Source organism: Salmo salar, chromosome ssa17 (assembly GCF_905237065.1).
Source record: "Salmo salar chromosome ssa17, Ssal_v3.1, whole genome shotgun sequence".
NCBI lineage: Eukaryota > Metazoa > Chordata > Actinopteri > Salmoniformes > Salmonidae > Salmo > Salmo salar.
Window position 1 is genome coordinate 1,841,856 of NC_059458.1, and position 27,584 is coordinate 1,869,439.

Genomic DNA, 27,584 nt, shown 5'->3' on the forward strand with positions numbered 1-27,584 from the left:
CACCTTATGTGTGGAATGATCTCCAATGCACTTTAAAATAGGAATAATTGTACCCTTTAAGGCTGTTAGGAGACCATTTTACTGAAGGTGTGGTTTTTTATGATTGTGTTTTGCTTTTCATGTATTGAGCATAATAATGTGTATTTGAATGTTAATATTGATGTGTAATTTAATGGGTATATTGTATTTTGATGTGTATTGTTGTTGTGCTAAACAGGGCTCATCTGGAAAAGAGACCTTGGTCTCAGCATTGACACCAAGTCAAAATAAAGGTTAAATAAAAAAATCTAATTCTTAATTGGTATACAGTAAATACTAATCAGATTCATCTTGTCTAGTCATACCTCAAAGTACTCTTTTGTCCGTTTTGAGTCCTGCACCACATAGCGCCAAGCACTTATGACAATCTTACAGTGGATAGCATTCCACACTCGCTGGATCTTCTTCATGGCATCTAAGAGGAAAACACACAAGCATTATACATGTCCTGCATGAAAATGTGAATAATATACTGAAGAAAAATCATATATTTGTGGAAAAAACTTTTTAGTAGAAACATGGATGTTGCAACTGTATTTTATACCAACACTTTAACTCAATAAGCATAACTGAGTCAGGGACACCCAAAGTAAAAACATCCTGACAGCTTTTTAAAAGACAACGGTCATGATACAGAGTACGACTTTAAATAGTCATAGTTAGTCAAAGCATAAATCAGTTAAACTAACAGCAGAGACTAGTCTGGATATATATTATTAGCTAATGACTTTCAGCTGACCCACTTAACATAACTGACCAAAAAACAAGCCATGCTGTTTTCAGAACTATGTTCTCATACTGTATTCTGAAGCTTTGCAAAAGACAGGTGATTCACACATACAGGTTACTCACATGGATACTAAAGCATAACTTAGTTGTTTTTTTTCTGTACTGAAGCACATGAATGAACTGAGGTCAGACAAGTAATGCTCTGACAGTAATGCATAAATATACATTAGAGTCATAGATGGGCCTACAGTTTGGTAAACTATTTTAACCAAAATGTAAATATCTTCTAAGGTGCCAAAATTGCCCCCATTAAAATTCCAGATGCTTAAACTGTACTTTCCCTACAGTAACTCTGTAGGCTATATCAATGACTCTGCAACACATGCCAATAGTAGTTGCCTACCGTTCTGCCTTCTCTTGCAGACCTGTACCCACTCCACCCACTTGCACAGTGCGACCCTCAGGCCCCTCTGTATGTAGTGCCTCTCAGCTGTCTCCATCTTCAGCGTCAACTCCCTGGCCTCCTTCCGCTTATTCCAGATGAACCTTTTCCACGCCCTGCCGGCGCCCACAAAACACAACCATCATTAATTCAGTGAGCTGGCAGGTAGGACTGATCCTGTACACCTTCATTCATTCAGCGGGGTAGAACATGAACCAAGGGCGTTTTCATTCAATAGGGGTAAAAATAGACCTACAGTATATGTGCCTCAGTTATTTTGTTGAACTGAAGTCTCTGATTGTTCTAAACACTATATTTATATCTGCAACACCTTAAAAGGTTTCACTTCCTCAATGAGCTTATCCCCCCATATACTCAGCTATTCAGAAAGCAGCATATGTTTGCTAGACAAAAGCTGTCAGTGATACTAGATACTGATATCATCCTCCCAGGGCCTGTACTACCTGCAACAGTAGGAGGTGAAAGGAAATACAGAGTACAGTGTCCCAGCTAACCCCCCAGCTTGTTTACCAGTGACCCAGGGAGAAGATCTAGACTTTCAATCACACATCTTAAGTTATTGGCCGCCACTCTTCATAGACAAAAGTGTGTGTTTATAAAATTAGAATTATTAACTGTCAAATGCATTGTAGGCCTATTTTTGAAACAGTATCTAAGCTTCATATTGATGTCTAAGCTGATGATTTACTTTGGAACTGACTAATCAATTGGAAAAGTGGTGTTCTATTGGGGCTTTCAAGACAACTGAGAGAGAAAAAAAAAGAGGTCAAATCATGACATCAGTGATCTTCAGGAAGATGCCAGAGATTTTCCCAGTTTAATTTTGTATATAGAGGTCAATGAGAGAATGCTAAATTTGGTCAATAAAACATGGAATTGCTAATTTGCTACTTGAGGCTTATTTGATCAAATTGAAGCTTCGGAATGGTTAGGTTTTTACGAAAGCACTGATATAAGTGGACGCACATGGCATTTCTGAAACTGAAAAAAACCTACTTTATAATCAGACTTGTGGCTGTTTTTCACTCACGGAAAAAAACGTGGACAGATTTGTGTTGTTCACACAAATCAAATCAAATTTCCTTTGTCACATGCCGAATGCAACAGTGAAATGCTTACTTACAAGCCCTTAACCAACAATGCAGCTTTAAGAAAATCACCCCCAAAAAGTAAGAGATAAGAATAACAAATAATTAAAGAGCAGCAGTAAATAACAATAGGAGGGCTATTTACAGTGGGTACCGGTACAGAGTCGATGTGCAGGCTACATACAGTGGGTACCGGTACAGAGTCAATGTGCAGGCTACATACAGGGGGTACCGATACAGAGTCAATGTGCAGGCTACATACAGTGGGTACCGATACAGAGTCAATGTGCAGGCTACATACAGGGGGTACCGATACAGAGTCAATGTGCAGGCTACATACAGGGGGTACCGATACAGAGTCAATGTGCAGGCTACATACAGGGGGTACCGGTACAGAGTCGATGTGCAGGCTACATACAGGGGGTACCGATACAGAGTCAATGTGCAGGCTACATACAGGGGGTACCGATACAGAGTCAATGTGCAGGCTACATACAGTGGGTACCGATACAGAGTCAATGTGCAGGCTACATACAGGGGGTACCGATACAGAGTCGATGTGCAGGCTACATACAGTGGGTACCGATACAGAGTCAATGTGCAGGCTACATACAGGGGGTACCGGTACAGAGTCGATGTGCAGGCTACATACAGGGGGTACCGATACAGAGTCGATGTGCAGGCTACATACAGGGGGTACCGGTACAGAGTCGATGTGCAGGCTACATACAGGGGGTACCGATACAGAGTCAATGTGCAGGCTACATACAGGGGGTACCGATACAGAGTCAATGTGCAGGCTACATACAGGGGGTACCGATACAGAGTCAATGTGCAGGCTACATACAGGGGGTACCGATACAGAGTCAATGTGCAGGCTACATACAGGGGGTACCGATACAGAGTCAATGTGCAGGCTACATACAGGGGGTACCGATACAGAGTCAATGTGCAGGCTACATACAGGGGGTACCGATACAGAGTCAATGTGGAGGCTACATACAGGGGGTACCGATACAGAGTCGATGTGCAGGCTACATACAGGGGGTACCGATACAGAGTCGATGTGCAGGCTACATACAGGGGGTACCGATACAGAGTCAATGTGCAGGCTACATACAGGGGGTACCGGTACAGAGTCAATGTGCAGGCTACATACAGGGGGTACCGATACAGAGTCAATGTGCAGGCTACATACAGGGGGTACCGGTACAGAGTCAATGTGCAGGCTACATACAGGGGGTACCGATACAGAGTCGATGTGCAGGCTACATACAGGGGGTACCGGTACAGAGTCAATGTGCGGGCTACATACAGGGGGTACCGATACAGAGTCAATGTGCAGGCTACATACAGGGGGTACCGGTACAGAGTCAATGTGCAGGCTACATACAGGGGGTACCGATACAGAGTCAATGTGCAGGCTACATACAGGGGGTACCGGTACAGAGTCGATGTGCAGGCTACATACAGGGGGTACCGGTACAGAGTCGATGTGCAGGCTACATACAGGGGGTACCGATACAGAGTCGATGTGCAGGCTACATACAGGGGGTACCGGTACAGAGTCGATGTGCGGGCTACATACAGGGGGTACCGATACAGAGTCGATGTGCGGGGGCACCGTTGTCGAGGTAATTGGGGTAATTATGTACATGTAGGTAGAGTAATCAAAGTGGCTATACATAGATAATAACAGAGAGTAGCAGCAGTGTGTGTGGGGGGGCAATGCAAATAGTCTGGGTAGCCATTTAATTAGCTGTTCAGGAGTCTTATGGCTTGGGGGTAGAAGATGTTTAGAAGCATCTTGGACCTAGACTTGGTGCCCGGGTACCGCTTGCTATGCGGTTGCAGAGAGAAAAGTCTATGACTAGGGTGGCTGGAGTCTTTGACAATTTTTAGGGCCTTCCTCTGACACCGCCTGGATGGTAGGAAGCTTTGCCCCAGCGATGTACTGGGCCGTACACACTACCCTCTGTAGTGCCTTGGGTTCGGAGGCTAAGCAGTTGCCATACCAGGCAGTGATGCAACCCGTCAGGATGCTCTCGATGGTGCAGCTGTAAAACCTTTTGAGAATCTGAGGACCCATGCCAAATCTTTTCATGCTCCTGAGGGGGAATAGGCTTGTCTTGGTGTGCATGTTATTTTGTTGGTGATGTGGACGCCAAGGAACTTGAAGCTCTCAACCTGATCCACTGCACCATCGATGAGAATGGGGGCGTGCTGGGTCCTCCTTTTCCTGTAGTCCATAATCATCTCCTTAGTCTTAATCACGTTGAGGGAGAGGTTGCTGTTCTTGCACCACACGGTCAGGTCTCTGACCTCCTCCCTATAAGCTGTCTCATCGTTGTCGGTGATCAGGCCTACCATTGTTGTGTCATCAGCAAACTTAACGATGGTGTTGGAGTAGTCCACAATCATCTCCTTTGTCTTGATCACGTTGAGGGTGAAGTTGTTATCCTGGCACCACACGGCCAGGTCTCTGACCTCCTCCCATATAGTCTGTCTCATCGTTGTTGGTGATCAGGCCTACCACTGTTGTGTTATCGGCAAACTTAATGATGGTGTTGGAGTCGTGCCTGGCCATGCAGTCATGAGTGAACAGGGAGTACAGGAGGGGACTGAGCACGCATCCCCGAGGGGCCCCAGTGCCTCCAGATTCCCTAGTTGTAATCAGGGACTATGGTGGTCTACTTGAAACATGTTGGTATTACAGACTCAGTCAGAGACAGGTTGAAAATGTCTGTGAAGAGTACACGTCCTGGTAAATGTTGACCTGTTTAAAGGTCTTACTCACATCGGCTACGGAGAGCGTGATCACACAGTCGTACAGAACAGCTGATGCATGCTTCAGTGTCACTTGCCTCGAAGCGAGCATAGAAGTAATTTAGCTTGTCTGGTAGGCTCGTGTCACTGGGCAGCTCGCGGCTGTGCTTCCCTTTGTAGTCTGTAATAGTTTGCAAGCCCTGCCACATCCGACGAGCGTCAGAGTCCACTTTCACCCATTTTGAAGTAGTCAACTGGGTGGGGCTTCCTATGGGTTAAGGACAGATCACATAGTACCACCCAGGACATCAGGAGGGGTCAGCCAATTAAAAATAGTAATGAGCAAATATTACATAACTGCAAGTGGTAGTAAATCGCGAACCTTGGCTTTATACCTGTTCAAACAACACACTACAGGTGGCAGTATGCAACCTTTCAGTTTGTTTTCAACTCATAGAAGTATAGTAAAATAAAAAAGAATTCTACTTCAAAATGGAGATGGCCTCAATGGTGCTGTCCATGCTCTCACAGAGGCCATTATGGGACAGATACAATGCTGTGTCCTATGTGTCCATCTCTCTATGTGTCACACCCATATTGATCAGCGCTAACTTTTCTCCTGCCCAAAAAGGTGAGAATTCTGTCCCGTTTGGTAATAAGCATGTCTTACATATTGACCTGAATAGTATAACAACCTTGATAATATTAGACTCAACCTTACACCCTGTGTATGTCCTTAAGAAACCCTTTTCTGAGTGGATATCCATTCAGTACACATCTACGAAGGTCTACGGAGCACCTTATGTGCAGTGTATAACGTCAGAACATCTGCTTTCTCAGCCACTGCCTGTCACCAAGGGAGTACCCCAAGGCTCGATACTAGGCCCCACGCTCTTCTCAATTTATAAACAACATAGCTAAGGGAGTAGGAAGCTCTCTCATCCATATAAATGCAGATGATACAGTCTTATACTCAGCTGGCCCCTCCCCATTAAACGCTCTACAACTAAGCTTTCTTAGTGTCCAACAAGCTTTCTCTGCCCTTAACCTTGTTCTGAACACCTCCAAAACAAAGGTCTTGTGGTTTGGTAATAAGAATGCCCCTCTCCCCACAGGTGTGATTACTACCTCTGAGGGTTTAGAGCTTGAGGTAGTCACCTCATACAAGTACTTGGGAGTATGGCTAGATGGTACACTGTTCTTCTCTCAGCACATATCAAAGCTGCAGGCTAAAGTTAAATCTAGACTTGGTTTCCTCTATCGTAATTGCTCTTCTTTCACCCCAGCTGCCAAACTAACCCTGATTCAGATGACCATCCTACCCATGCTAGATTACGGAGATGCAATTTATAGATCGGCAGGTAAGGGTGCTCTCGAGCAGCTAGATGTTCTTTACCATTCGGCCATCAGATTTGCCGCCAATGCTCCTTATAGGACACATCACTGCACTCTATACTCCTCTGTAAACTGGTCATCTCTGTATACCCATCACAAGACCCACTGGTTGATGCTCTTAGGCCTCACTCCCCCTATCTGAGATATCTACTGCAGCCCTCATCACATACAACACCCGTTCTGCCAGTCACAATCTGTTAAAGGTCCCCAAAGCACACACATCCCTGGTTCGCTCGTCTTCTCAGTTCACTGCAGCTAGCGACTGGAATGAGCTGCAACAAACACTCAAACTGGACAGTTTTATTTCAATCTTTTCATTCAAAGACTCAATCATGGACACTCTTACTGACAGTTGTGGCTGCGTTGTGTGATGTTTTGTTGTCTCTACCTTCTTGCCCTTTGTGCTGTTGTCTGTGCCCAATAATGTTTGTACCATGTTTTGTGCTGCTACCATGTTGTGCTGCTGCCATGTTGTGTTGCTATCATGTTGTTGTCATGTTGTGTTGCTACCATGCTGTGTTGTCATGTGTTGCTGCTTTGCTATGTTGTTGTCTTAGATCTCTCTGTATGTAGTGTGGTGTTGTCTCTCTTGTCGTGATGTGTGTTTTGTCCTATATTTTTTGTATTTATTTATTATCTTTATTCCAGCCCCCATCCCCTTTGTTCTTGACTGACTTGCCTAGTTAAATAAAGGTTAAATAAATAAAATAGAAAATTAGAGATGCCTCAGGCTTCTTGAAATCTAGAGGCTAGAAATCTAGAGGCTTCTTATCAGGGCCTAGTCCAGACTCTGGCTCTGCAGACTCTGGCTCTCTACTAGCTACCAGTCTAGTGGAGGGAAACCATCCCCCGCTTTGTCTCTGTGCAGAGAGAACCTTTCCCCAATCCCAGAAACCTGGGCAGTTCACAGAACTTGTCTCCACTCCAACTGAACCAAGGCCAATGCCCAAGGGTGGAACTGTCACAAGCGAGTATGAGTCAAGAGAAACTGTGGAGCAGGCCAACTACCCCAGTCACTCCAGTGTTTATGGGGATCATGTTTCTAGCCATTCTGGCTCTGCCCAGATCGGAATCTCCGCACGGCATGAGCCCAATGAGTTCATCCCAGCTCTCTCCAGCACCTTTGTTCTAGAGTCTGAACATGCTAGCACTGGTAATGATGTCCAAACTCCCTACAACTCTTTACATGATAGGTAAGCACTTAGTAACATTGTCAAGAATGTCAGTTTCGCAACCATTCATGATTTAAAACAATTTGTGAAGTCTATGAGGAACACCTTTTTAAGCCAGGTAGATCTTTCCAAAAAACCTTGGACACTGTATAGAATGAACATGTCCCCCGTATTCAGCTGCCAAGGCAAATATCCCAAACTATCCATGTCCCTATTGAGAAAAGGCTTGCCCAAAATGGCTGCAGTTCAACCCAGAGTTTGAGAGAGCCAGCCTATAGCCCCATGAGCCTCTCCAAAGCCCAATTGCAAGGACACTGTCCCTGATCCTAAAATCTCTACCCAAGGTCCAGCCTCTCCCAGTGGTTATGGCAGTAAAGGCCCTAATTCTGTTCCCTTGTATCATTCTAACAAAGTCCCTGCAGGAGAATCTGTTTCAAAGAGCTATGGAAGTCTTTGTAATTCTGGCTCAACCTTTGGAAATGATGGTGGTGCTTATAACAGTTTTGATGTCCAGAGTGAACAAATCCCTAATGTCAAGCAGTCCCTCAAAGTGTTTCAAACTGGCTATGCCCCTACAGTAGGCCTTTCCCTTCCAGTTCTTCCTCCAGACAGGGTGGACAAGCTTTGTCTTCCAACAGTGGTGGCTACCAGAGTGCCCCAAGACTCAACCCCCCTCGCCCATCCATCCACTTGGTATCCCAACTAAACATGGTTCTCAAAATGGGACACCATTTTTGTATTCAATAGGTGAGCTTTAGATAACAGGGGTTACTTACTTGAAGCACATATTTGTTAAACGTATTCTGTAACAGGAGTAGGCCTTCTCAAACAAATGGGAGAGAAACTGTTGAGGGAAGGAAAGATGTAAAGGTGAGATCATTTTCAAAATGTACATGTACAGCATGTATGTAGGAAACCACTAAACCTTACCAACCAAAACAAACTGCAAATGCATCCAACAACTTTGTAGAGCCACAAGCTTGATGTAGTCATTGAGTGCAAGGAATATGGGACCACATTCTAAACTTCTGACTACTTTAATACAGTATAAGTGAATTTGTCCAAATACTTATGACTTGTTCAACGAAAAGTGCTTTTATTTCTAAACTTTACCAGTGTATCATCTCGTTTCCCAAAGATGTCATGCACCATGCTTCCTGCCAGTGAGGTCACGGCGACTTGTTCCGGATCATCAACACATGTATGCCTAGAGACAGTGCTTTGTTAACATTTTCTGCAATTCACTGCAGCTTTTATCAACCTGGCATCATAAAGTTTTGAGTTTAGCTACGATACTAAATTCTAATCCCTCTTGCATTTCAAACATGGCAATGAAACTATCACTGTCATTATACTCAGACCAAACTGCATTCATTGTGGTGTGGGCCATGCATTGCCGTGTTCAGGAGTGTTGATAAGTAAAGCAAGTGGGTACCCAAATTGAACCTTTATCAATCCATCAATCAATTGTATTTATAAAGCCCTTTTTCCATCAGTAGATGTCACAAAATGATTATATAGAAACCCAGCCTGAAACCCCAAACAGCAAGCAATGCAGATGTAGAAGCACGGTGGCTAGGAAAAACTCCCTAGAAAGGCAGGAACCTAGGAAGAAACCTAGAGAGGAACCAGGCTCTGAGGGGTGGCCAGTCTCTGGTTGTGCCAGAAAATTTCATTCTTGAAAATAAGAAAATGCACATGTGCAGTGACTTATTCCCTACACAGCTTTTCATAAAGTGGAAGTTTTGAGATGTTTTTATTTATAGGTCACAACCATTTTATATAGACCATTCAGAAGTAGGATCCTGTAACAGGTTACTCACCAATCAATCTCAGCAGTGTCCCGGTTTTCCTGAATAGACACAATCTTCCTTTCCAGAAAATGTAATGGACTTTCAGGACACGACACACATAAACCTGTTAATAATGCCTGTTGAAACACAACACGAGTATTGTACATATTACGAGACAAATGTAGCTATATAACGTTAGCTAATTAAGTTAACTACCAACCGCTATATGGCTCTTTAACTCGCTAACGTTAGCTACTGTGGCTAGCTAGCTATTTGACGTTAGGGTCACGAGAGTTGGCATGGCAAAATGTGTGACATTGTAAAAGTCTCACCTGAAATATCTGGGTCAAGGAATGCTTCAGTATATATTCCCTCAACGCCGGGTCAGCATTTTGTAAAGAAGCCATATCAAAACTCCATCCCAAAGTAGGTAATATAACGTTAACTAGCTAAATACAAAATTATCAAAATATTTGTCAACACAGAAGTTTGCAAGCAGGCCCCGTTCTGTTCTCTGATTGGACACTTCCATGTACAGTTTACCGTTACCTAGTAACCAAAATACCATGTTGCGGGGGTGTACGGAAAATCTAATCTGGGTCCTTGGGATGTCCGAACTCTGACGTAACCCTACTGAAATTGACATTTAAAACGGTTAAAGTGGAATTGACAGATATGCAAATATGAAACAAACAGACAGTCATAATATCAGTCAAAAATGTGACATTTCTAGTTATGCTACAAAAACAACTTTTTAAAAATGTTTTCAAAATAGGTTCTATTTGACTCAAAATTCCATGGCATACAGTAAGGCATTGTTGCTAGAATAGATGGATGCGGTTCAATGCATAATCCATATTTTGGTAGTCTAAAAATATTGCCATCAGGTTGTAAATCACAGCTGGCCTGGTACGTTGTTTTCTGCCTCCACCCATTCGGGATGCAGTTTCTTACAATAACTCAATATTTTGAACAAAACTGACTACTGTAACTAATGTTGGGAATGTCAATACAATCAAACTAGCAAGGGCAATGATCACAAGTCAGTCATAACGTGGCTAAAAGGCAAGCGTGTGTCAAACACATGTCCTGCGGGCCGAATAGGACGCATAAACGAGTCACCAGTTGAGTCATCTAAGCTCACATCTGTGAATTCAACTTCAATTGTTCTGCTTAATAACTTTATCCTGCTTAAAAAAAAAACCCTGCAGCAAAGCGCCATGCAAAGGAGAAATATGTAGGCCTATTACAGAAACATTTGACTAGTAGCCTAGACTGGCTACTCAACTACAAGACATTTTGAGTGCACCATACAGCAATGCTGCATTCAACCCACCGGTGATCCATCAAGTGCAAAAACATGTTTTAAGTTTAAATGTTTAAATGTTATCACAACCTATTGCTACGTTTTTCTGAATAGTTACCAGGAGGAAAATGGGAGGGTCATGCTTTTTAAATTTCAGTAGGGGAAGAGTTTAGTATTTAGAAAATATTAAGGGTCATGTAATTTGTAATCAATTAAATGTCATGTATTGCTCATGGTTTAGTTAGTTGCTTATTATAATATCTTATGTGTGCCTGATGATGCCGCACATCCCTGATTCTCTGCTGGGCGCTCAATAGCAAGTGCGCATAGTGTGGTCTCAATAACATGATCCATAGCCTATACCAGCCTTTCTCAAAGACGCTGGTGCGTGGAGGAATGCTTGCCGGTCTGCACCATATTTGTCTTGAATATTGTGCTCTGAGGCATATTTTGTGCTCTGAGGAATATTTGACTTTAATAAATACTTATAGTAGGCCTATTTGAGCAATGCGCTGAACTATGTATGCCGTGGTAAACAAATTGTGTTGCCATGAATAAGTATAGCTTCACCAAACACACACACATACACAAGCTAGCCCTCACTGGAATTGTTTCAAATAGCAGCTGCCTGCCAAAATCGGTCTGTGTGACACACTATATATACAAAAGTATGTGGACACCCCTTCAAATTAGTGGATTCGACTATTTCAACCAAACCCGTTGCTGACAGGTGTATAAAATCGAGTACACAGCCATCCAATCTCCATAGACTAACATGGGCAGTAGAATGGCCTTACTGAAGAGCTCAGTGACTTTCAACATGGCACTGTCATATGATGCCACCTTTTCAACAAGTGTTTGTCAAATTTCTCCCCTGCTAGAGCTGCTCCGGTCAATTGTAAGTGCTGTTATTGTGAAGTGGAAAGGTCTAGGAGCAACATGGCTCAGCCATGAAGTGGTAGGCCACACAAGCTTACAGAACGGGACTGTTGAGTGCTGAAGTGCATAGCACGTCTGTCCTCGGTAGCAACACTCACTACCGAGTTCCAAACTGCCTCTGGAAGCAACGTCAGCGCAAGAACTGTACGTCGGGAGCTTCATGAAATGGGTTTCCATGATCCAGCAGCCAAACACAAGCCTAAGATCACCATGCGCAATGCCAAGCGACAGCTGGAGTGGTGTGAAGTTCACCGCCATTGATCTCTGGAGCAGCGGAAACGTGTTCTCTGGAGTGATAAATCACACTTCACCATCTGGCAGTCCAACAGACAAATCTGGGTTTGGCGGATGCCAGGAGAATGCTACCTGCCCCAATGCATCGTGCCAACTTTAATGTTTGGTGGAGGAGGAATAATGATCTGGGGCTGTTTTTCATGGTTCGGGGTAGGCCCCTTAGTTCCAGTGAAGGGAAATCTTAACGCTACAGCATACAATGACATTCTTGACAATTCTGTGCTTCCAACTTTGTGGCAACAGTTTGGGGAAGGCCCTTTCCTGTTTCAGCATGACAATGTACCCGTGCACAAAGCGAGGTCCATACAGAAATGGTTTGTCAAGATTGGCGTCGAAGCCCTTGACTGGCCTGCACAGAGCCCTGACCTCAACCACATCGAATACCTTTGGGATGAATTGGAACGCAAACTACGAGCTAGACCTAATCGCCCAACATCAGTGCCAACCTCACTAATGCTCTTGTGGCTGAATGGAAGTCCCTGCAGCAATGTTCCATCTAGTGGAAACATTCCTAGAAGAGTGGAGGCTGTTATAGCAGCAAAGGGGGGACCAACTCCATATTAATGCCTATGATTTTGGAATGAGATGTTCGACGAGCAGGTGTCCACATACTTTTGGTCATGTAGTATTGATACCAACAGTATCACCCACTTGTGTAAAGCTTATTTACTACAGTACAGTTATTCAGGAAATATTTATTTTGATTATGAAATTGTTTGTCTTGTTTTGGCCTTTACAATTTACAGATTTGTTTTTGTTTTCTTTATATGTTAATAAATATGTTTTGTTATTTTAAAGGTGACTGTCTCCGTGCCTCATTATTTTAGCATGTCATGAAGGAAAAGTTGAGGTTCTCCAGCATTGAGTGTTTCCAGTAAAGGAAAAGTTGAGGTTCTCCAGCATTGAGCGTTTCCAGTAAAATACTCTGTGCAATGTCCCTGCCTGGGGGACTAAGCCCTCTAGTGTTGAAGCTGGGAAGTGCTTCAAAGCCAGCATATTATCAGAGCCCTGCCTCGGTTTCTCTGACCAAGTGAGGGGAAAAGGTTTGAAGGTTTTTCCCTGACCACAAAGTCCCCAACACACAGCAAAAGTTTTGTAACTTAACCTTTTCATAACTCTTTCCACAAAAAAAGCAGTGAGATGTCTCATCTTTTATTGTCAAGTCAGACCATATAAATGAGGAGCATATAACACATTTGATTTAAGCATAAAGACTTGGGTCAATCATGATGACTTTTTGACTGGAAACCACAACATCTCCTTTAGTCTTCTTTTGGCCTTGAGCAGAAAGATCTCTCCCTGAAGAGAAAAGACAGTCAGACCACAGACAAAGACTCCAAACTAAAGATTCAAATAAACCACTCACCAGTGGAGGCTGCTGAGCGTAGGACATAATAAGGGCTGGAACGGAGCGAATGGAATGGCATCAAATGCATAGAAACCATGTGTTTGATACCATTCCACTAATTCCGCTCCAGCCATTACCACGAGCCCATCCTCCCAAATTAAGGTGCCACCAACCCCCTGTGCCAATAAAAACACACTCCAAACTGTTGCACAGAGTAAACATGACAGCCTGGTCCTAAGCACACCACTCACTTTGCCTGTTGCACCTTTGTTCACAGGATCCTGCTAGAGCGTGGCACACTGTTGCACGACAGTGGATGTACACCTGGTGAGACAGAAATGAAATCAGCTACATCTCTGGAGCTGGTCAACAGAGCCTTGTCTACATTGATTTGTACCATGGTTATGTCTATATCTATGTTAGGTATTCCTTCACCTGATTTTTATGTTTTTATTTATGTTTAAAGCACTATAGGTGTATGAGGAAGCACTCTACAATATGTATAAAATAGGTACATGTTCAAGAAATATGGTAATAGCTACACATTGCTCTATGGGATGTTAGGTGGAATCTTAACTATCATCTTTACATCTACGCAATGCTCTCAGATCTACACAAGTGTCTCTATGGGTTCTGATGTGATTTGGGATTGAACTGCATTCATTACGTTCTCCTGCAGGGGGACCATAGATGTCGGATCCACAAAGGTGAACATCTTGAAGACGAAGCGCTTGTAGTGGGATAAGAATTCTCCCGGAGGGATATAGGAGCTGTCCGAGGCGATGGGCACGGTCAGGTAACGGTCATCCTGGTAGGGACACCTGGGGGGAGATAAACACACACAGAGAGAGAGAGTCATGGTGAGGAGCACCAGAGACCAGCTAGGACAGAAACTGGGGGGAAATGGATTAAGCAGAGTACTATATCGTTCACAAACTTCAAAAAGAATAGCTGGATTTAGAAGTTTATTTAAATGACTTGCTTTTCATTTTGAACATATATATATATAACGCAAAGTTTTAAAAGTATAGAGTATTTAGTTACCCATTAACTAGTAGGTCCCACCGGGGCAGCCTATCACCTGTGGGGTCTGTGGTGGCCCAGCACTGCTCCAGTGTCAGGACAACATTGGGATCTGTCATCCCCAGGATGCGAACCTCAGCGTACACGGGATCCCTGAGGACCTTGGTGACAGGGTAGTCTGCCACCGTGTAGTAAGAGGTGTATGCTTCTTGCACTGTGGAGGAAAATCACATTGGTAGTGGATGAGTTCACCTTACAATATACTGTAAATCACTTAAACTAACATGCACTTGGAAAAGTGATCATTACTCCATCATCATTAGGTTCATATCAGGCTTTTTCCCTTTATACTTTTTTAAAGTATATATATGTGTACTTAAATATATACTTAATATTTTTGTTTTTTATAAAAACAAATACAACACAAAAATATTAAGTGACGCAGAAAACCTGAACACCTGGTGAAAAAACTCACATGAACTCTGACTGGATAACTCATATCAGATACACAGGAACAATATCAAAACTAGGAATTACTTTCATCACATCCCTTGGAGAGACAACGTCCATTGGCCAGTCGGAGCTCCACGTTGAGAACTGCATCAACAGTGACCACTGGGTTGGGGTTTGGATACGTTTTCACCTCGATAACCAATGTCTCAACGGAAGTCCCAGTATACCGACACTGGAAGACCAGGCTGAGAAGAAAGTAATATATTCAGAGCTATCAGAGAGACATCAAATATCAGCACTTTTTTTGGGGGGGAATTGCCAATAAAGCCTGCAGGTATAACACGTTATGAGGCAGTAATGAGGTTATGAGCATGTACCCTCAAGCTTAAAATCATCTCATAATGGTCCTGACTAAATACCAGCCATTGTAAGTCAGTTGAAATGATGTTGCATAGAGAGAAGAACAAATTATTATACATTATGAATGCCTTACACATTTTTAATAACTTAAAAACTTAAAAACACTGTATATATATATATATGCATGACACCCCATTTTAGCTAAGATCACCTACTCATAGTGGCTGTCCCTGGTAATGTCGCCGAAGGGTCCAATCCCCACTACATATGAAGAGGACATCCTGTTCTCATAGACAATAGTATCAGGTTCCTCCTGCAGACAAACCATGCATCACATTGTGCTAAAGTAGAAAGAAGTACTTTCCAACTCATTATATAGCCAAGGTATAGTCAACCCTCCTCCAGAAGAGCTACTGGATAAGTAAGCTTTTAATCCTGCCCTGTTTTAACAAACTCCATTCTTCTAATCAGCTGTTTTATTATGACCTCGATTAGCTGAATTAGGTGCTAGAGCAACATAGTAGCTCTCTGGTTAAGATGCAGTTTCATTGTACTGAAACCAAACTCTGGCCATACGTACCGTCACCACAGTTCCACATTCAGTAACTTTGAACTGGTAGATGGCAAAGGCAGATGTGGTGCCGACAGGGGTGCAGTGGGCTCCGTTTGCCCCTAGCAGGCTGATGGAATCTAGCTCAAGGTTGGGCAGAGTGGCATCCCTGGAAACCACCACCACAAACTGGCCATCCTTGGTACACTGGACAGTCACTGGTGACAAGGAGCATAGGAGAAACATGAAGTTAGTAGTCCTAATCGCTGAGTAAACTGGAGCATTTTGGTGCATGTTGATTGTTGGATACAAAATGGCCATATCTAAGTGAGTAAGTGTAAGTGAAATTGTTGAGAGTGAAGAGTTCCCAGTCCAATGACTAGTTTTTCTGGTAAAGAGAAACATAGTAGTTTCTCTGAGGGGGCAAAACATGAAGTAAAATTGCACTGTTACAACTTGAGAGTGAGAGATCTAGAGTAAAATGAACATAGTCTGACACCTACCTGTTTTCCCGTAGAAGCACATCCGTCCATCAAAACAGCAGCTGATGGCCTGGCATTGGGCAGCAGTGATGCCAGAAAGTCCACACGACACCTTGTCCTTGTCCACAACCTCACAGGTCTGTTTTGTGTCGTCTTTGGTGTAGGGTATCCGTTGAGGTATGGGTTGGGCAGGCTTCTGAAGAAAGGGTTGAGCAGGTCTCTGAGGAAGGGGTTGGACAGGCCTCTGAGGAAGGGGTTGGGCAGGCTTCTGAGGAAGGTGTTGGACAGGCCACTGAGGAAGAGGTTGGGCAGGCTTCTGAGGAAGGTGTTGGGCAGGCCACTGAGGAAGGGGTTGGGCAGGCCTCTGAGGAAGGGGTTGGGCAGGCCACTGAGGAAGGGGTTGGGCAGGCCACTGAGGAAGAGGTTCAGCAGGCCTCTGAGGAAGGGGTTGGGCAGGCCACTGAGGAAGGGGTTGGGCAGGCCACTGAGGAAGAGGTTCAGCAGGCCTCTGAGGAAGGGGTTGGGCTGGCCTCTGAGGAAGGGGTTGAGCAGGCCTCTGAGGAAGGGGTTCAGCAGGCCTCTGAGGAAGGGGTTGGACAGGCCACTGAGGAAGAGGTTGGGCAGGCTTCTGAGGAAGGGGTTGGGCAAGCTTCTGAGGGAGTTGGTAAGACCACTTCAATTGAGCGTCACACAGACAGCCAAGCATGGCCACTGCTACGAGACAAACAACACTCCACTGCATGGCCATGGATTCAGAACAAGAGACAATCCGAGGAACACACAAGGCTGACTGTGCCACTTGTTGCTGCTTTTATACATGGTGGGGTGTGTTGAACTTTTGAAAAGCCCCACCTCCTTGGGTGATCAATCATTCACATCCAGTCCGGAGGAATCAAGTCTTTCCACACCCTGAAGTCCCAAACATTTATTGACAAACGCAATGTTCAGGTCACATAGATCTCTGACATGCCTTTGACCAGAGTTGAAGGTCTTTGTGACCGTAACATTGTATTTGTTAACAAATGTTTATTTTGCAGGTACACATGGTGTGCAAAACTACACTCAAGTAAACATTTTATAAATAATAATAATAATAATAATAGACACAAATGTATCTATTGTATTCTATTTCTAATATAGTTAAATATATTGCCACCCTTTCACTTTTCTTAAATAATTCCCTATTTCTTCGAAAATAAGTTGACATAAAAAAAAAAACTTCAGTCTAGACATGTTGTTATTGGATTGTCAGCATTGCAGAACCACCGGAAAATGCTTCTTGTAGCCATCAATGAGCTTGCTGCACCTTTCTAATGGCAATTTGTCCCACTCTTCAGCCACTCTTCAAACTGCTCCAATTCTTCAATGTTTGAGTGGTGCCTTCCACTAACTACTGTTTTCAGATCTCCTACACAAAAGCTGAAGAACATATGAACATCAAGGTACTTCTTTGCAGGTACTGGAGTTATAGGTGAAAAATATCTCGCCATAGGTTTTTGATGGGATTCTGATCTGGACTCATCGCTGGCCACTCCAGAACAGTCCAGTGTTCATTTTTTAACCATTCCTGTTGTTTATTGATGTGTGTTTGCATTTTTGTCCTGATGGAAGACCCACAACCTTCAACAGACACCCACTAGTTTACCAAAAACACATTGATAATCTACTAATTTCATGATGTCTTTCACATGTTCAAGGTCCTCAGTACCAGAGGAAGTAAATCAACCCCACATCATGATCAAACCTCCCCATGTTTGATTGTAGGGAGGGTGTTCTTTTCTTTTAAAGATTCATTTGGTCATCTGTAAACACAGCACTGATCTGTATTGCCAAAGAGCTCTAATTTTGTTTCAGTGGTCCACAGAACATTTTCACAGGAGTTAGACTTGTTTAAAAGTTCATTGTGGTTTCTTGTGTCTCTTTCAGTAGTAGGTTCTTCCTATAATGTTTACCAACGACCAAATTCCTCATTCAAAGAAAATAACACCATTCCTACAAAACATTTTTTTAATTGTTTCTTTTTTATACTATTTAACCTTTATTTTATCAGGGTCATACAGGAAATACACAAATCTAAACACAAAATGCAAACAGAAAGAAAAACACGATCATAAAAAACAAACGCATTCAACATAAATAAGGTCCTCAATCAGCTTTCTGAATTGCCCTAGAAGCACCAAAAGCACCATTTAAGAAGATTTTTAAGATTTTTCCACAAATAAGGTGCAAGAAAACGAAAACCTGATTTACCTAACTAAGTAGAGACAAAAGGAATTTCCAGAGTTAGCCATTCATGAGACCGGGTGTGGTAACTCATATGTCAAAAGTTTAGTAATGATGTTAGGTACAGTGGGACTTTTTGTTAAAGGGCTTTATAAATGAAAACATAGCAATGTATCAACCTAGGTGACATCAAAGAGGACCAGCCAACTTTCTACTAGAAAATGCAACTTTCTACTAGAAAATTGTTGCCCGTAATAAAGCACAGTGCGTTATGATCACCTGCATCTAACGGCTTTAATGAAGTGTCAGCTGCGTTCATATATATGACTTCACCATAGTCTAGGACCGATAGGAATGTCGACTGAATAATCTGCTTTCTACTATTTAGCGAGAGGCAGGACTTACTGTATTTCTATAGAAAAGCCCATTTTTATTCTCAGATTCTTTAAAAAGCATATTGATGAGTTAGTTAAGACAGCTTTTCATCTATCCAGATGCCCAGATATTTGTAAGCAGGGACACAATCAATATGGACACCATCCAAAGTACATACAGTGCCTTCAGAAAGTATTCATACCCCTTTTCTAATTCCACATTTTGTTGTGTTACAGTCTGAATTCAAAATGTATAAAATATTTTTTATTAATCTACACACAATACCCCATAATGACAAAGTGAAAACATGTTTTTAGACATTTTTGCAAATGTATTGAAAATAAGACACAGAACTATCTCATTTACATAAGTATTCACAGAAGTAGCTTTGGCAGCGATTACAGCTGTGAGTCTTTCTGGGTAAGTCACTAAGACTTTACCACACCTGGATTGTACAAAATTTGCCCATTATTCTGTTCAAAATTCTTTAAGCTCTGCCAAATTAGTTGTTGATCAATGCTAGACAACCATTTTCAGGTCTTGCCATATCTTTTTAAGTAGATTTAAGTCAAAACTGACTTGAACACTCAGGAACATTCACTGTCTTTTTGGTAAGCAACTCCTTTGTAGATCTCCTATGGAGATGGAGCCGACAGAGATGGTCGGCTCGCTTCGAGTCCTTTTTAATGTATTATTTCTTACATTGTTACCCCAGGAAATCTTAAGTGTTATTACATACAGCCGGGAAGAACTATTAAATATAAGAGCGACGTCAATTTACCAACATTACGACCAGGAATACGACTTTCACGAAGCGAATCCTCTGTTTGGACCACCACCCAGGACAATGGATCTAATTCCAGAAGCCGACCCAAGATAACGGCGCCGCAGAAGGGGCAGACAGAGTGGCCTCCTGGTCAGGCTTCGTAGACATGCACATCACCCACCGCTCCCGAGTATACTACTTGCCAATGTTCAGTCTCTTGAGAACAAGGTAGATGAAATTCAAGCAAGGGTGGCCTTCCAGAGAGACATCAACAATTGTAACATTATCTTTTTCACAGAAACATGGCTCTCTCGGGATATGTTGTTGGAATCGGTTCAGCCACCAGGCTTCTCCATGCATAGCGCCGACAGAGATAAACACCTCTCCGGGAAGAGGAAGGGTGGGGTAGTATGCTTTATGATTAACGACTCATGGTGTAATCATAACAACATACAGGAACTCAAGTCCTTCTGCTCACCCAACCTAGAATTCCTCACAATCAAATGCCGGCCATAATACCTTCCAAGATAATTCTCGCCTGTTATCGTCACAGCGGTGTACATTCCCCCTCAAGCAGACACCAAGATGGCCCTAAAGGAACTTCATTGGACTTTATGTAAACTGGAAACCATTTATTGTAGCTGGGGATTTTAACAAAGCAAATTTGAGAACAAGGCTAAATTCTATCAGCATATTGATTGCACTACGCGCCGGGGTAATTCACTCGACCACTGCTAGTCTAATCTGACCACAACGCCATCTTGCTCCTACCGTCTTATAGGCAGAAACTCAAACAGGATGTACCAGTGACTAGAACCATTCAAGTTCAGTGTCAGCTGTGTCCCTACCAATCCACCCTTCAAGATTGTCCCTACCAATACACCCTTCAAGATTGTTTTGATCACGCGGACTGGGATATGTTCCGGTCAGCCTCAGAGAACAACATCGACCAATACGCTGACTCTGTGAGTGAATTTATGAGGAAGTGCATTGGAGATGTTTTACCCACGGTCACTATTCAAATCTACCCTAACCAGAAACCGTGGATGGAGAGCGGCATTCGCGCAAAACTGAACGCGCGAACCACCGCATTTAACCATGGAAAGAGGTCTGGGAATATGGCTGAATATAAACAGTGTAGTTATTCCCTCCCCAAGGCAATCAAACAAGCGATATGCCGGTACAGAGACAAAGTGGAGTCGCAATTCAACGGCTCAGACATGAGACGTATGTGGCAGGGTCTACAGGAAATTACAGACTACAAAAAGAAAACCAGCCATGTCACAGACACCGATGTCATGCTTCCAGACAAACGAAACACCTTCTTTGCCCGCTTTGAGGATAATACAGTGCCACCGTTGCGGCCCGCTAACAAGAACTGTGCCCCCCCTCTCCTTCTCCGTGGCCGACGTGAGTAAAACATTTAAACGTGTTAACCCTTGCAAGGCTGCTGGCCCAGACGGCATCCCTAGCCTCGTCCTCAGAGCATGCGCAGACCAGCTGGCTGGTGTGTTTACGGACATATTCAATCGCTCCCTGTCCCAGTCTGCTGTCCCCACATGCTTCAAGATGGCCACCATTGTTCCTGTACCCAAGAAGGCAAAGATAACTGAACTAAATTACTACCACCCCGTAGCACTCACTTCTGTCATCATGAAGTGCATTGAGAGACTAGTCAAGGATCATATCACCTCCACCTTACCGGGCACCCTAGACCCACTCCAGTTTGCATACTGCCCTAACAGATCCATAGACGATGCAATTGCCATCACACTGCACACTGCCCTATCCCATCTGGACAAGAGGAATACCTATGTAAGAATGCTGGTCATTGACTACATCATCAAGCTGGAGGCCCTGGGCCTCAACCCCGCCCTGTGCAATTGGGTCCTGGAATTTCTGATGGGCCGCCCCCAGGTGGTGAAGGTAGGAAACAACATCTCCACCTCGCTGACCCTCAATGCTGGGGCCCCATAAGGGTGTTTCTGCCACCATATCTTACTGCAAAAAAAAGAGCTTCTGGATATCAGGACAGCGATCACTCACCTTGGATTAGACAAAGATTTTTTCTTCAACAAGTAGGAAGTACAGGATATACTGCAAACACCCAACAAGGCCGTCATCCCCGTTATTGGCAAGAGAAAGAGACGCAGGTACAGAGGACACAGAGCGGGGTGCCTCGTAAGGATCCGGAGAAGGTGAGTGGGAAAACTGCGGTTACCGTCAATATTACTCTCCAACGTACAATCATTGGACAATAAATTAGATGAGGTGCGATCATGAATATCCTACCAACAGGACATCAAAAACTGTAACATCTTATGTTTCACGGAATTGTGGCTAAATGATGACATGGATATTCAGCTAGCAGGATATATGCTGCACCGGCTAGATAGAACAGCATACTCCAAGACGAGGGGGGGAGGTCTGTGTATATTTGTAAACAACAGCCGGTGCACGATATCTAAGGAAGTCTCTAGATTTTGCTCGTCTGAAGTAGAGTATCTAGTGATAAACTGTAGACCACACTATTTGCCAAGACAGTTTTCATCTATACTTTTCGTGGCTGTTTATTTACCACCACAGACAGATTCTGGCACTAAGACCGCACTCAGTCAGCAGTATAAAGAAATAAGCAAACAGGAAAACGCTGACCCAGAGGCGGTGCTCCTAGTGGCCGGGGACTTTAATGCAGGGAAACTTCAATTATTTTTACCTCATTTCTATCAACATGTTAAATGCGCAACCAGTGGGAAAACAATTCTAGATCACCTGTACTCCACACACAGAGACGCGTACAAAGCTCTCACTCGCCCGCCATTTGGTAAATCTGACCACAATTCTATCCTCCTGATTCCTGCTTACAAGCAAAAATGAAAGCAGGAAGCACCAGTGACTCGGTCTATAAAAAAGTGGTCAGATGAAGCAGATGCTAAACTACAGGACTGTTTTGCTATCACAGACTGGAACATGTTCTGGGATCCTTCCAATGGCATTGAGGTGTACACCACATTAGTCACTGGCTTTATCAATAAGTGCATCGAGGACGTCATCCCCACAGTGATTGCACGTACATACCCCAACCAGAAGCCATTGATTACAGGCAACATTTGCACTGAGCTAAAGGGTAGAGCTGCCGCTTTTAAGGTGCAGGACTCTAACCCGGAAGCTCATAAGAAATCCTACTATGCCCTCTGACGAACCATCAAACAGGCAAAGCGCCAATACAGGGCTAAGATTGAATCGTACTACACCGGCTCCGACGTTCGTCTTATGTGGGGCTTGCAAACTATTACAGGCCACAAAGGGTAGCACAGCCGCGAGCTGCCCAGTGACACGAGCCTACCAGACTAGCTAAATCACTTATATGCTCGCTTCGAGGCAATCAACACTGAGGCATGCATGAGAGCATCAGCTGTTCCGGACGACTGTGTGATCACGCTCTCCGTAGCCAACGTGAGGAAGACCTTTAAACAGGTCAACATTCACAAGGCTGCAGGGCCAGACGGATTACCAGGACGTGTGCTCCGGGCATGTGCTGACCAACTGGCAGGTGTCTTCACTGACATTTTCAACATGTCCCTGATTGAGTCTGTAATACCAACATGTTTCAAGCAGACCACCATAGTCCCTGTGCCCAAGAACACTAAGACAACCTGCCTAAATGACTACAGACCCGTAGCACTCGCGTCCTTAGCCATGAAGTGCTTTGAAAGGCTGGTAATGGCTCACATCAACACCATTATCCCAGAAACCCTAGACCCACTCCAATTTGCATACCACCCAAACAGATCCACAGATGATGCAATCTCTATTGCACTCCACACTGCCCTTTCCCACCTGGACAAAAGGAACAGTTACGTGAGAATGCTATTCATTGACAACAGCTCAGCGTTCAACACCATAGTGCCCTCAAAGCTCATCACTGAGCTAAGGATCCTGGGACTAAACACCTCCATCTGCAGATGGATCCTGGACTTCCTGACGGGCCGCCCCCAGGTGGTGAGGGTAGGTAGCAACACATCTGCCACACTGATCCTCAATACTGGAGCCCCTCTGTGGTGCGTGCTCAGTCCCCTCCTGTACTCCCTGTTCACCCACGACTGCGTGGCCAGGTACAACTCCAACACCATCATTAAGTTTGCAGACGACACAACAGTGGTGGAGGTCTGAGGAGGTCTGAGACCTGGCCGTGTGGTGCCAGAATAACAACCTATCCCTCAACGTAACCAAGACTAAGGAGAGGATTGTGGACTACAGGAAAAGGAGGACCGAGCACGCCCCATTCTCATCGACGGGACTGTAGTGAAGCAGGTTGAAAGCTTCAAGTTCCTTGGTGTCCACATCAACAACAAACTAGAATGTTCCAAACACACCAAGACAGTGGTAAAGAGGGCACGACAAAGCCTATTACCCCTCAGGAAACTAAAAAGATTTGGCATGGGTCCTCAGATCCTCAAAAGGTTCTACAGCTGCAACATCGAGAGTATCGTAACTGGTTGCATCACTGCCTGGTACGATAACTGCTCGGCCTCTGACCGCAAGGCACTAGAGGGTAGTGCGTACGGCCCAGTACATCACTGGGGCTAAGCTGCCTGCCATCCAGGTCCTTTATTCCGGGTGGTGTCAGATGAAGGCCCTAAAAATTGTCAATGACCCCACCCACCTCAGTCATAGACTGTTCTCTCTACTACCGCATGGCAAGCGATACCGGAGCGCCAAGTCTAGGACCAAAAGGCTTCTCAACAGCTTTTACCCCCAAGCCATAAGACTCCTGATCAGGTAATCAAATGGCTCCCTGGACTATTTGCATTGTCCCCCCCAACCCCTCTTTACACTGCTGCTACTCTCTGTTTACCATATATGCATAGTCACTTTAACTTTACATTCATGTACATACTACCTCAATTAGCCTGACTAACCGGTGCCCCCCGTACCCAGACTATCTGCATTGTGTCCCGCCACCCACCACTCGCCAACCCCTCTTTTACGCTACTGCTTCTCTCTGTTTATCATATATGCATAGTCTCTTTAACCATACCTACATGTACATACTACCGCAATTAGCCCAACTAACTGGTGCCTGTATATAGCCACGCTACTGTTATAGCCTCGCTACTGTTTTATTCTCGCTACAGTTATTATTCACTGTCTTTTCACGGTTGTTTTTTATTTCCTTACTTATCTATTGTTCACCTAATACTTCTTTTTACTTTAAAATTGCATTGTTGGTTAGGGCCTGTAAGTAAGCATTTCACTGTAAGGTCTACACCTGTTGTATTCGGCGCACGTGACAAATAAACTTTGATTTGATTTGACTTTGAAATGGATCACTAGTCACTTTAAATAACGCCACTTTAATAATGTTTACATGTCTTACATTACTCTTATCACATGCATATACTGTATTTTATACCATCTATTGAACTTTGCCTATGCCGCTCGGCCAACGCTCATCCATATATTTATATGTACATATTCTCATTCACCCCTTTTAGATTTGTGGGTATTAGGTAGTTGTTGAAGAACTGTTAGATTATTAACATTTACATTTTACATTTACGTCATTTAGCAGACGCTCTTATCCAGAGCGACTTACAAATTGGTGCATTCACCTTATGATATCCAGTGGAACAACCACTTTACAATAGTACATCTATATCTTTTTTTTGGGGGGGTTAGAAGGATTACTATATCCTATCCCAGGTATTCCTTAAAGAGGTGGGGTTTCAGGTGTCTACGGAATGTGGTGATTGACTCCGCTGTCCTGGCGTCGTGAGGGAGCTTGTTCCACCATTGGGGTGCAAGAGCAGCGAACAGTTTTGACTGGGCTGAGCGGAACTGTGCTTCCGCAGAGGTAGGGGGGCCAGCAGACCAGAGGTGGATGAACACAGTGCCCTTGTTTGGGTGTAGGGATTGATCAGAGTCTGAAGGTACGGAGGTGCTGTTCCCCTCACAGCTCCGTAGGCAAGCACCATGGTCTTGTAGCAGATGCGAGCTTCAACTGGAAGCCAGTGGAGTGTGCGGAGGAGCAGGGTGACGTGAGAGACCTTGGGAAGGTTGAACACCAGACGGGCTGCGGCGTTCTGGATGAGTTGTAGGGGTTTAATGGCACAGGCATGGAGCCCCGCCAACAGGGAGTTGCAGTAATCCAGACGGGAGATGACAAGTGCCTGGTTTAGGACCTGTGCCGCTTCCTGTGTAAGGCAGGGTCGTACTCTGTGAATGTTGTATAGCATGAACCTACAGGATCGGGTCACCGCCTTGATGTTAGCGGAGAACGACAGGGTGTTGTCCAGGGTCACGCCAAGGCTCTTAGCACTCTGGGAGGAGGACACAATGGAGTTGTCAACCGTGATGGCGAGATCATGGAAAGGGCAGTCCTTCCCCGGGAGGAAGAGCAGCTCCGTCTTGCCGAGGTTCAGCTTGAGGTGTCTGCCAGACATGCAGAGATGCGATTTGCCACCTGGTTATCAGAAGGGGGAAAGGAGAAGATGAATTGTGTGTCGTCTGCGAAGCAATGATAGGAGAGACCATGTGAGGATATGACAGAGCCAAGTGACTCGGTGTATAGCAAGAATAGGAGAGGGCCTAGAATTGAGCCCTGCGGGACACCGGTGGTGAGAGCACGTGGTGCGGAGACGGATTCTCGCCACGCCACCTGGTAGGAGCGACCTGTCAGGTAGGACGCAATCCAAGAGTGAGCCGCGCCAGAGATACCCAACTCGGAGAGGGTGGAGAGGAGGATCTGATGGTTCACAGTATCAAAGGCAGCAGATAGGTCTAGAAGGATGAGAGCAGAGGAGAGAGAGTTAGCTTTAGCAGTGCGGAGAGCCTCCGTGACACAGAGAAGAGCAGTCTCAGTTGAATGACCAGCCTTGAAACCTGACTGATTTGGATTGAGAAGGTCATTCTGAGAGAGATAGCAGGAGAGCTGGCCAAGGACGGCACGTTCAAGAGTTTTGGAAAGAAAAGAAAGAAGGGATACTGGTCTGTAGTTGTTGACATCGGAGGGATTGAGTGTAGGTTTTTTGAGAAGGGGTGCAACTCTCGCTCTCTTGAAGACAGAAGGGACGTAGCCAGCAGTCAAGGATGAGTTGATGAGCGAGGTGAGGTAAGGGAGAAGGTCTCCGGAAATGGTCTGGAGAAGAGAGGAGGGGATAGGGTCAAGTGGGCAGGTTGTTGGGCGGCCGGCCGTCACAAGACGCAAGATTTCATCTGGAGAGAGAGGGGAGAAAGAGGTCAAAGCATAGGGTAGGGATATGTGAGCAGGACCAGCGGTGTCGTTTGACTTAACAAATGAGGATTGGATGTCGTCGACCTTCTTTTCAAAATGGTAGACAAAGTCATCCGCAGAGAGGGAGGAGGGGGGGAGGGGGAGGAGGATTCAGGAGGGAGGAGAAGGTGGCAAAGAGCTTCCTAGGGTTAGAGGCAGATGCTTGGAAGTTAGAGTGGTAGAAAGTGGCTTTAGCAGCAGAAACAGAGGAGGAAAATGTAGAGAGGAGGGAGTGAAAAGATGCCAGGTCCGTAGGGAGGGTAGTTTTCCTCCATTTCCGCTCGGCTGCCCGGAGCCCTGTTCTGTGAGCTCGCAATGAGTCGTCAAGCCACGGAGCGGGAGGGGAGGACCGAGCCGGTCGGGAGGATAGGGGACATAGAGAGTCAAAGGATGCAGAAAGGGAGGAGAGGAGGGTTGAGGAGGCAGAATCAGGAGATTGGTTGGAGAATGATTGAGCAGAGGGAAGAGATGATAGGATGGAAGAGGAGAGAGTAGCAGGAGAGAGAGAGCGAAGGTTGCGACGGCGCAATACCATCTGAGTAGGGACAGAGTGAGTAGTGTTGGAGGAGAGCGAGAGGGAAAAGGATACAAGGTAGTGATCGGAGACTTGGAGGGGAGTTGCAGTGAGATTAGTAGAAGAACAGCATCTAGTGAAGATGAGGTCAAGCGTATTGCCTGCCTTGTGAGTAGGGGGGATGTTGAGAGGGTGAGGTCAAAAGAGGAGAGGAGTGGAAAGAAGGAGGC

At 44.6% G+C, this 27,584-nt stretch overlaps 2 protein-coding genes and 1 pseudogene across 3 annotated transcripts in view; 1 reads left to right on the forward strand and 2 right to left on the reverse strand.

Moving 5' to 3' along the window:
• LOC106561327 (F-box and leucine-rich repeat protein 13) overlaps nt 1-10,017 on the reverse strand; it is a 37,521-nt gene extending 27,504 nt beyond the window's left edge. The window contains exons 1-6 of one of the 2 annotated variants that reach the window (XM_014125168.2): nt 9,778-10,017; nt 9,476-9,582; nt 8,766-8,859; nt 8,429-8,496; nt 1,172-1,326; nt 345-454 (exon numbers count right to left, since the gene is read on the reverse strand). In XM_014125168.2, coding sequence (XP_013980643.1) covers nt 345-454; nt 1,172-1,326; nt 8,429-8,496; nt 8,766-8,859; nt 9,476-9,582; nt 9,778-9,852 — 609 coding nt within the window. In that variant the 5' untranslated portion in view covers nt 9,853-10,017. The remainder of the gene's footprint in view (nt 1-344; nt 455-1,171; nt 1,327-8,428; nt 8,497-8,765; nt 8,860-9,475; nt 9,583-9,777) is intronic. The other variant, XM_014125169.2, reaches the window with a different exon arrangement.
• The window catches only part of LOC106561341 (E3 ubiquitin/ISG15 ligase TRIM25-like), a 552,627-nt pseudogene that overhangs the window by 357,956 nt on the left and 167,087 nt on the right, over nt 1-27,584 (forward strand).
• On the reverse strand, nt 13,124-16,972 carry LOC100136930 (eggshell protein; the record flags this gene model as incomplete). The annotated part of the gene is given in 9 exon segments (NM_001123697.1): nt 13,124-13,283; nt 13,584-13,656; nt 14,000-14,153; nt 14,377-14,569; nt 14,893-15,053; nt 15,384-15,481; nt 15,749-15,936; nt 16,222-16,450; nt 16,883-16,972. Coding segments are annotated over 9 exon segments (1,254 nt in total), but the record flags the coding sequence as incomplete, so codon positions are not given.